At 35.7% G+C, this 11,199-nt stretch overlaps 1 protein-coding gene across 4 annotated transcripts in view; it reads right to left on the bottom strand.

The window, feature by feature from the left end:
• The window catches only part of LOC129809806 (structural maintenance of chromosomes protein 6), a 44,647-nt gene that overhangs the window by 1,053 nt on the left and 32,395 nt on the right, over nt 1–11,199 (bottom strand). The window contains exons 1-3 of one of the 4 annotated variants that reach the window (XM_055859912.1): nt 8,264–8,430; nt 8,076–8,160; nt 4,889–7,995 (exon numbers count right to left, since the gene is read on the bottom strand). In XM_055859912.1, the coding sequence (XP_055715887.1) occupies nt 4,889–7,995; nt 8,076–8,150 (3,182 nt within the window). In that variant the 5' untranslated portion in view covers nt 8,151–8,160; nt 8,264–8,430. Of the gene's footprint in view, nt 1–4,888; nt 8,005–8,075; nt 8,161–8,263; nt 8,431–11,199 lie in introns of those variants that run through there. The other 3 variants (XM_055859910.1, XM_055859911.1, XM_055859913.1) reach the window with 3 other exon arrangements.

Genomic DNA, 11,199 nt, shown 5'->3' with positions numbered 1-11,199 from the left:
GTTATGGAGATTTTCAATCTCAAAAATCCTATACTTTGCATGTCAAATCTCAGCTTCAAATCGCCCTCCTGTAAAATTTGCTTACAGCGAGTTATTCGTTTCTTATTCTGAGCGATCGAAATATTGTTTTCTCCAGAAATCCTTTTATTAAAAATGGCCACTTGGGGTAAAAAGTAACAAAAGGCATATAGCAAACGGTAACAAAAAAGCGAAGCAATTTCTGATGTCTCACGGCGAAAAGAAACGTCATTATCATATCTCGCTGCTTGTTTTTTGCACTTGTCAAACGATTTGCAATCTTTTGTGTGTTTTTTTCTAAAATAGCTTGAAAAGCGCTTTTCTCGTTTTCTCACTTTTCTCGCAGAGAAAACGATGTTTTACAAAGGTGTAGATGAATAAATTTTCTATGAAAATATGTATTCTAGGTATTTTTTTAAATTTACGGAAGCCCGTAATAAAGCGAATCAAAATGTGATAGTACCTCATGCCTGATACTATTTGCCCCAGCATTTTTGAGAATAGTCACAAAATTACCTTTTAGAAATTGGCTCGATAAACGTATTTCCTTACAAAATTAAGGAAAATTACTTTCACAAAGTTGTAGAGCGGTTAATTTCCTATAAAACTGCGCTAATTAGAAATTAGCGTAGTAGCTTGTAAAAAAAAATAAAATATCCGTTTTGTGACTTTTTGCCCCAGTCTCTCCCATAATTTATTATTTCGAATTATATTAATTACTTTTTTGTCTTTATCATTTCAATTATTTTTGTGTATTTTCGCTTTTACTCGAAATCAAAGAGAGAAAAGGCGTAAGTAGGGGAAAGTGACCAGTGACCATGCTTGATACTGTAAAATGATGTCCAAGGTTTGTGATTTTTTTCTGATTAACACAAAAACCGAAGCGATTCTTCCACTATGACAAAAAAATGTCTCACTTATTGGGTTCATAGTCAAACCTCACATAGTTCCTGGAAATCCTTAGATTTTCCTCAAGAAGGAAATGAAAATTCAGTGGCGACTTTTATACAAGTCGGGTCCGGGGCCTTCCTGTTATAATAATTGATTCGACAAATCGGAGGCCTATTTTCACTGCAAAAATTTCACCGGATACAAAAAATTGCACATCAATATTTAGACGGAACTCTAATCTATCTGCTTAAATCGTTTGTACGACTGGTTATTAGTTTTAAAATCACTTTTATGTAATTTTTCTAAGCCGTGTTTTTATGACATTAGGGCACTAACGAAAACCGTCTTTTCATTTTGAGTCCATGAAAATGTCACTCTGCAACCTTAAAATTCAGGCAACAGGGTTGAAGGCTATGCCAATTGTCGATAAAATTGGCGGATTACACTAGGTGTAATTATGAAAGAATCACATCTAATGATAGAGTTGCCACTATTAAATTATCATTCATGGACCCTTCTTAAAATATAGGATGGACACAAGTAGAATTTATGAATTTGTCTCCACCCACAAAAAACAGTGTCCCTAAGCAAAAATATTTTACATAATTATTAATACTGATAAACCCTCTATGTGCCTATGGTAGTAGTTTTCCTGAAAAGCGACATTAATTAAGAAATAGTTATGAAATATCATGTATCAAAATTACAGTTTTGGACCTATTTTTGATTTTTGCTTCGTGAGACTAGGAAAAAAGAGCTAGGATCCTAATTTTTTTAGGAAATGTGAGGCTTAGCACCAGCTATTGAAATATATTGCGATGAGTCATAACTATTGATTAACATAGAAAATAAATAGTTATTATTAAGCTTGGATCGTATCAAGCATGGGCACTTTCCCCTATGCGTTCTATCCTTTTTTACGTTTTTAAGAAGTTCGAAGCTTTCTTAAGCTTTTCTTCTTGAAATCTAAGTGATAATTAGAACAGAATATATTTTATTTGTCATCTCTATCTTTTAAGCCACCCCCTGTGCGACCATCATTGTCTTAATATCCAAATTATATGGAGGATAATGTGTAGAAAATTTCCCAAGACTCAGTCAGAAAATTTCTTCTTCCCTCCAGCAACCGCGCGCACAATTGTGAGAGTATAGCTATTACACTCTTAAGAATTTGGGATTTTGGATTTCGGGATTTTGACCGAGACCCGGTTGAAATAGAACCGGAGATATGAGGGATCAAATTTCACGAAATTCAAAACGCCATATCTCCGGTTCTATTTGACCGATTTTGACGAGTAAGGGCGCAAATTAAACGTCTCGCAAAGCGCTACAACTTTCTGGAACAATCAAACTTCGCATAACCAACGCTAGGGGCTCCGCAGTCGAAAAAACAATTTTCATATTACATAAACTCAATTATCCCGAGTCTTGCTCAACCGATTTTGAGGATTACTTCGGCATAATTGTAAAGGACATTGTCTACATTTCGTCCAAACGTCATTTTTTGCTCAGATTATGCTATCTGTCCGATTTTGTCGATTTAGTGTAAAAAAAATGATTTTTTCCCAACACTGCGAAAGTATGCAGATACAGATATGACCGCTTTTACACGACTACGTTATTTAAAATAAGGTTTAAAAGAAAATTCTTATAAAATTCAATCATTCTTTGATATTGCTGTAGTTCGTCAAATGGACGAAATGCCCGTTGTGGTAAAAAAAAAACGTGTCTTAAACGAAATATTGAATTATATCGACTACCGAGTAACCGATAAGATCAAGTTTTGGGGCTAAATTTTAGAGGATATTCTGTTCTATATTCCACTATCATCTTACTGTCAGTTCATTTGCATCCTAGATATTTAAATTTAAATAAAGTTTGCAATTTTTCAGAAATTTTATTCCAAATTCTCTCATCTGTAATTCCAATTCGATTTTGCATGCAATCCGAGTTTGCTCACGTTAAGAATCTCACCTACAATAATCTGATACTATAAGTTTATCAGTCCATTTATTTTAAATAGAAAATTCGCAAGAATCCATAAATATGACTTGAAATTACTGCATATCGCCTCTATACTTCAACTCCATTTCGAATTTCATCTAAATCGTTTTAAATTTATAAGTCTGAACCGGTTCCAATCGATTATGAACGGATAATGAACCGGTTATGAACCGATAAACAATTGTTATCCGAAAATCAATTGCATTACTCCTAAGCTGTTTAGGCGATATTTAAGAGTGATTTGTAAATCGATTCAAATCGATTATGAATCGAAAAGCAGTAAATTGTTTAAACATTTCGTAAAATATGAGACGCTTTGCGTGATATTATTTTACGACTGAACATTTAAAAAACCACCTAAAGTTTATTTTCCTACAAAAGCACACAATTTTTGATTTCTAAATATTTGATAGAGTATTTAAAAGTATCGAAATATTCAATTAGTATTTTATAATGAGTTTCTGAAATCTCGAAATAATAAAAAAACTATATCAATTTATTATTCCTGAGCAGTTCTGGGCAATCTTTTAAGAGTTTAATAAATTTGTTTAAATCGGTTATGAATCGGTAAACGGTAAATGATGCGAAAGTACTTTTGAAGTATAACTTTGGGTGACTTTGACGACACTCCCCTGTTCGTAAGCTTTTCATTATTTATAAAACTTAAGAATGGTCTTTACCAATCCGATCTACCAGGTCTGATCAGTAAGGCTATCCTTAAGTCCTAGAAATATAGAAAAGCTTACGAACAGGGGGTGTCAAAATCACGCGCAGGGGACAAAGTCACCCACACTTAAGCGGTCTTCAGACTAGAGGTCTACCCCAGTTCCAGAAGGTATCAAAATCTTAAATAGCAAATAATTTTATTATTTTTTTAGAATCCAATAAACTATTAGCTTTTAATAATTAAATCCTAAGTCAAAATTTAAAAAAAAAAAAATCTCTTTTGATAAAAAATAGAAAACTTAATCCATATGGCTAAGTTTTAGGTCTGAAGCCCGTATTACGAATTCGAGCATTTCGCAAAGGAAGGAGTGCCTTGTGACTTCTTTTGCAGTTTTGATACTTCAATAAAAGGGCAAAGGCCCTAAAGATTAGTAATTTTTTTACAGAAACAGCCCCATCGTACCCTACTACGGGCTTCAGACTTAAAGTGGTTTTCAGACTAGAGGTTTAGCCCAGTTCCCGAAACTTTAAAATTCCTAAATAGAAATCAATTTTTCTCGGTTTTTGAAAATCTTATTGATCAGTTAATTTCAATATTTAATCCGGAATCAAAATTTTCTCTAAAATCTTTACCAATAACTAGTTAGAAAAGTTAAGCCATTTGGCTAAGTCTTAGGTCTGAAACCCCTATAACGGCGTTATCACACTTGCACATTGAAATTTTAATGTGATTCACATTAATTGTCGCTTGTGAGCGTCCAAATATGTTATTTGTGTCTTTGAGTCACTTAATATTTGGGGATTTTCTATTTATTGATAAAGAAGTGGACTTGACCTGCAAAAATAAGTTTAAATTTACCTAAAGCATAAATATTTTTCACATTAAAAAATTAAAGAGAAAATCGCATTAATTTTTCGCATTAATGCTATAGATCAATTTATATCAAATTTTGTGGGCCAAGTCTACCTTTTTATCAACAAATAGATCAAATTTTGAATATAAAATGATTCGAACACACAAATTACACATTTGGACTCTCACCAGCGACAATTAATGTGAATCATATTAAAATTTTAATGTGCAAGTGTGATAACACAGTAAGGCTTAGCTATCTGGCTTAACTCCTCTAATTTCTTTTCATCAGGCACGATTTTTTTTTTAGGAAATTGTTGTTTAGAATTGGATATTAAGGGCAAATGATTAGATTTTGAAAAACTGGTTTTCGGGAACTGAGCTAAACCTCCAGTCTGAAGCCGGCATAGTGTTACAAATTGAATAAATTAAGTGCAACTGAAGATTGTGACTTACTTGTGAATTGTGAGTTTTGAGGATGCCTCCAAGGATGACATATCCTGCGGCGTGAGGAATGTGTACTGTACACAGGGATTCTTTTCGGTTTCTCTGATGAGCAACTGCGTCATGTACTGCCGATTGACAGGATCCGTGAAGACATCGTATTCATCGAGGAGGAAGAAGGGATGATTGACACAAGCCCAGAGTGACAGGAGGAAGGAAACTGTGGTGAAGGATCTCTCTCCGCCAGACAGAGCCTGAGTATTCGAAGTGGCACTTGAAATATGATTATCCCTCGGGATAACCTTCAGTTCCAGCATTTTCAATTCATAGTCCACATTGATGTCCCCCTTGAAGCCACGCAACTGAAGCAGTTTACTGAAATGATGCTGCATGAGGCTGGAAATGTGACGTTTGAGCCGAATAACTGCCTGATGACGCTTGTAATGAGTGACTTTGAGCATTGTTAGTGTTTCATCGAGAATGCCCGCTACACGTTTGTCCTTCTCCAGGCGATCTGTGATCAAATGCAGATGATCTGTCAGAGCATCGAGACTTCCATACAATCCCTCCAGTTGCGTAATACTGGCTTGGCCTTCTTTGATCAATGCCGACACTGTTTCCTCTGATCGTGTTGTCTCAATGCGTACACCGGATTTTTCAGCTCGAACCAAAGCTGAATCCATTAGGTTCTTCAATTTTTCCAATTCCTTGGCAAGATACTCAGCAATTTCCTGCTTTTGAGCCAATTTTGTCTCACTCTCCTTGCAATTGTACTCCACGGAGGCTATTTTGGAATTTTCAACATCTTCATCTGAATTGAGTTTACGGATTTCCTTGGAAAGTTCGACTTCTTCAGCCTTCATCTTTTCCCTCTTCTCCATCAATTCCTCCAATTTCTTCTTTATCACGGCATATTTTTCCTTTTCACGCTTCTCCAGGGACAGAGCTTTCTCGTGATTCTTCTTCAGTGTCTCATATTCCTCCTTCAGGGCATCATTTTCAATGGTAGAGGGGTAGACAATGTTCTGGATTTCACGGATTTTCTGCTCAATGTGCTTGAGTTTATTCTCTAGATTTCTTTTTTCTTCCGTTTTTTCTGCCATTCTGGCTTCCTGTTCACGTTTTTCCATTGTCAGTTTCTTGAATTTCTGAAGGACTTTTTGATATTCCTCCTGGAGATGTTTTTCTTGTCTCTGGAGAGTTTCCTTGACATCCCTGAGATTGGCTTGAATGTAACGGCCTGGATGGAGTTTCATTGAGTACATTCGGAATGGTCTTACTGCATATTCTTGAAATGGTTTGGCCAGGATGATTTTCCTGAGATTTCTTGGGATATTTGATCCATCTGTTAGACGCATAGCTAGTTCCATATGCTCAGTGAGGAGGATTGACTCAATGTGAAGGGCATTTATTAGGGTATTCATGATATTGTGATCACTGACTTGAATGACATCGACCAGGGAAACTGTTCCGCGGGGTGCTTCACATCGTCCGGAAGCAAAATTGTAGACAGATGCCTCAAAGGGCGTTACTGTGATTGATGGTAGACGTCCACCGGGAATGATTCTCTTCATAATACTCACGAGAAGCTGATGATCTCGATGGGAATTGCAGAGAAAGGCTGTAACGTAGCGTCCGACAATGTGTTCAACAATTTCTCGCCATTTTGTATCTTGCACTTTGATGTACCGCCCAAATGGACCCAGGGGCATCATGGAGAATTCTCCTTTCCTGTAGCGTGTCTCAATCTCCTTCAGGAGGACTCCCATGTGAGATCCATAAATTGCAAGTTCATCCTTGGCATTGAGATCAATCTGTCGACATTCCCGACTGACCTTGCCCAATTCACTCTCCAAATAGTTCTTCCTCTGACCACAGGAATCATACGATTTGTCCGTCTGCATCAGGATTTTCTCCAAATCCTCCAAATCCCGATCCAACGATGATGACACTGCGAGAATTTCATTTCGATCATCAGAATATTTTTCCATTTTTTGTTCATTCTCTCGTTTCATCTTTTCCACTTTCTCTTCAAAATTATCACTGGCCAAGTGTTCCTTCACCCTGGCAATATTCTCCTCAATCCTCTGACGCTTCTTCTTCTGAATCTCATACGTTGTCTTCTGTCCAACTTCCAGATCTTTCTGCTCATCGCATTCCGATTGGAAGGCATTGTACTCATGAATTAACTTCATCACTTGCTCGTTTTTCTGACGTTTCTGCTCCTGAAACATCTGAATCCTCCGATTCATATTTTCCACACTCGATGCTCGACTATCAAGGAATTCCTGCAGCCTCTGTACCATCTCCAATACTCCCTTGTACTCAGCTTCCGTCTTGGCAAACAAATCCCTCTGATCATTGTACTTGATCCACAGCAATTCCTTCCGGAGTTGCGCAATCAATTGTTTGGTATTATTCACCGATGACAATGCCTTATGCTTATGCCGAACTTCATTGACTTCCTTGCTATCCACTTGAATTTTCGACATAAGCATCTCATACTGTGTCCTATTGCTGCGATACAGAGCTAAACACTGATTTAACTTATCCAGCATATCCTGCAGCTGGGTGGCTTTCATATAAAAAACAAAGAGTTTCTTCGGATCGCAATCCTTGAGAAAACTCCTTGCAGCATCCTGATGCAAAATACAAACAGGATTGTCAATCTGAATATTGAAATACATCAGCAATTTCTCCAGCAAATGCCGATCTTTTGATATTTCCTCCCCTTTGGCATTGCAAATTTTATAAGTTGACGCACCACTCGATGCTATCTTTCGCGACACCACAATCCTATCACCAAATCTCTTCCGGTCAAACGAATCAATCCCATTGTTTGCCAGGCAAATCTCAATGGTACACGAAGATTGCCCATGCTTCACCAATTGCTTAATATTCGAACTTCGATGGGCAGTACTTGCCTTCCCGCCCAATCCAATAATCAAAGAAGTCAAAATAGCACTCTTACCACTTCCATTGTTCCCCACAATCACATTGCAGCGCTTATTGAGCTCCACCCGGAGATTTGAGTGACACATGAAATTCTTCAAGTGAATATACAGAATTTTCCCACTGCACGAATCCTCAGTCGCAGAATTCTTTCCCACATTCTGATCCTGATTTTCCTGAAAGCAGGAATACCATTAATTCAAAATTGCTATTCATACCCTTCTTTTAACCTTGTTTCCCAACTCACCTTATCGTCATTCAACAAAGGCTTCTTGGAACTTCCAGCACCTTGTGAATTGTCAGTGTTTTTCCTCTTCGGCATCTTGAGACGTCTTTCAAAAGAAAAAAAATGCAATAATAAACTGACGCGTCTGCTTTTCCCACGAAAATCATAAACTTGTTTTTTTCCCCAAAATAATTGACTATCCCACTTACTTTGATTGCCGGAAGATAGATTATGCCTCTAGAAGACGTTCTTCCGTAATATTTCACCAAAATCAAATGAGCCAGAGACGCTATTTTGATAAAAATTCACCAGGAATAATGCAAAATTGATAGAACTTATTCGAATTTCGCAATGGCTATAACTTTCGTTAAGAAATACCGGTTAGGCTATAGCAGCCTATATGATGGTGTGATTCTTCTGACGACATTTTCGATTTAAACTTTACCAAAATAAAATTATTCTGATTATTCTACTTCAGCAAAGATACAATTTAAACGAAAAATTGCGCTTATGGGAAAGGCTCATAATTTTGGACAGTTTCTAAATTTGGACACTTTGAGGGTAAAATTGGACACTAAAAATAAATTGATTAAAATTATGATTTTTTATTCCAATATTTGATGAATAATGAATTCTATCTACAGTACACTCTCGCTAATTCGGCTCTTTTAAGATCCGGGCTACTTTTTAATTCGGGCAGCAGTTAGGGGAATGTTGGCATAGTTCGCACAGAGTGAACCTTCAAACAACGCAAATATTTTCTTTGTTTACAAAGAGCTAGTTCGTGATTTCTTAGCCATAAGATTATTAAGCTCATGACACGAAAAGAAAAATGGTAAGTCAGCTTTTTGCAAACGAAGAGAAAATTCACATCGTTTGAAGGTTCACGCCGTGCGAACCATGCCTACATTCCCCTAAATTTGAAAAGAGTTTGTTGACATTTTTGAAGTTCGATTACAATTATTATCGAATGAAGCAAAAATGCTCAAATTTACCATGCTTTGTCTCAGTTGTGATGTGATTTTGCATTATTAAGGGGCTTTTATAAAATTTGCAATTAATATGAGCATGTAAATTTAATATAGCATGTAATGTCATGTAAATTTCTCTCTAATTCGGGTGACATTTAGGTCCCAAATGCCCGAATTTGTGAGAGTCTACTGTAAATATTTGTTCTTTTTAGAAGATTTTAAAACTAACGTTTTAAATTTTGAATATGATTTGAGTTAAAATTACTTTGCTGAAAATTCAGTGTGAGCAATTGCTTACGAAATACTTGACAGAGAGTGCTATCACAATGTGCACATCGAATGAAAGATATGCTTTCACTGTCAATTTGAGCATAGGTTTCCAAATAATTTTTCCAAAAATCAATCAATTTTGAAATTTTTTATCCAATTCCTATAAGAATTATAAAAAAAATTATTTACAACGATCTCCAGATAGCTGATTGTAAGTAAATACTGATTTTGTTATTAAAATTCTTCTACCAAGCACATAGATAATTTTATAAATCATGCAAAAGGATATAATTATTTTCCATGGCTTTAATTTTGGCTTAAACAAATGATCTTAAAATGTAATCCCAAAGTGTACCAGTGATGTCATTTTCAGCATCTCAATATTATTCGCTGACTCTCGAAAATGAAGTTACTTTCATCATTTTAAAAATTTTGATAAGGATTTTCAGTTGACGCTCTAAATAACCAATTTACATTACAATACCACTACTAAATAAAGGATAAAATATATTTATTGTAAAAAAAAAAACAATATCAAAAGATAAAAATCGACGGAGTAGCCAAGGATCGAACCCGCGGCGCTTCCGTTAAATGTCCTGCGCTATACCGCTGAGCCACCGCTGCATGCAGACCCATACGAATTTTCTTTGTTATGTGCTGCGTAAGGTGTCATCTTTGGGGGCTTTTTTTTAAAGAATTAACCAAATTTCGCACTTTTTCAATATGCCACGTTTAGTTTGATGCCTTTCTACGTAGTTGAGCAAAGCCACAGATTTATATGAATTTGATGACTCGAGTACTTCCCATGTAAGAGACTCACCAGTGAGGTGATAGTCCTTATTTTGGGCAGGTGTTTTTTCCTCAAAATTCCGTGAATTTTTAGGTTAGGCACTTTAGGAAAGTATTGTGAATTGATACCCTGACGTTCCCAGACAAGAGACTGAATTTTATTCAGCAACAGTCACCTATGTCTGTCCCAAGATTAGCGTACTCACATAGTGACTTGTAATTAAGTTTTTCTGGGCAATTTTCCTTCTATCGCTGAGCATGAACCATCATAGATGTGATTCATATGCTTCGAGAAGCTGTTCCTTTCTATTTTCATTAGAGAATACAAAACATTACAATATTTAAAAAGTTATATTTATAAAAACGCCGTCGTAGCAATGCACGGACCGAGTTTTCTTTTTCAGGCGCTCCGCGATGAGCAGTAGAACAGGAGTAATTTTCATCTCAGTGACTTAACATTTTCAGAGCAGCTGCTTAAATAGATTCTCTAAGTTAACAAGAATTCCCTAAACACTCATTAGAGTGTGTGATTCGGACGGAGTGCTTCAATAGATCATATACCACGTTATTCTTAAACAGTTTCAATTTAAACAAAAAAAAAACCAAAAAAAATCTGGTGGATGAAAGGCCTTCAATGAAGCGATACTTTTAATTTTATAAAATAATAATACTTAATAGCACAATTTCGAGTTTTGCGTCCAGATTCGTTATTTTAAAATCATAAATGCCATTCATACTGACTTGCTGTAATGTAATATATATGCAAAATTTTATACTAATCACATTTTTTAGAGTATTGAAAACAATATAAAGAAAATAAATATTTTACTTAGACCCTTCAGATTTTTGCTTTCTTTAAAACAGAAAATTTTATTACAGTCGAGTTCCTCAAATTTGAACGACGGTTGGAGTTCAAAAGGTAAAATTTGAGGTTATGTGAAGAAAGTTTTGTGTGGAGTCTGAATTAGAACTATTTTTCTCTGGTGTTTCCTCATTATTATCGTATTATATTAACTTTCGCAACAAATTCCATATATTTCACAACAAATTACATTGATATATTCTCTAAAGTTATATATCTTAATTTGAGAAAAGCGCTTTTCACATGAATTCCT

The sequence above is a fragment of the Phlebotomus papatasi genome, chromosome 1 (genome assembly GCF_024763615.1).
Source record: "Phlebotomus papatasi isolate M1 chromosome 1, Ppap_2.1, whole genome shotgun sequence".
NCBI lineage: Eukaryota > Metazoa > Arthropoda > Insecta > Diptera > Psychodidae > Phlebotomus > Phlebotomus papatasi.
The sequence above is the reverse complement of the archived record's forward strand: the minus strand, read 5'-3'. Positions and strand labels throughout refer to the sequence as shown.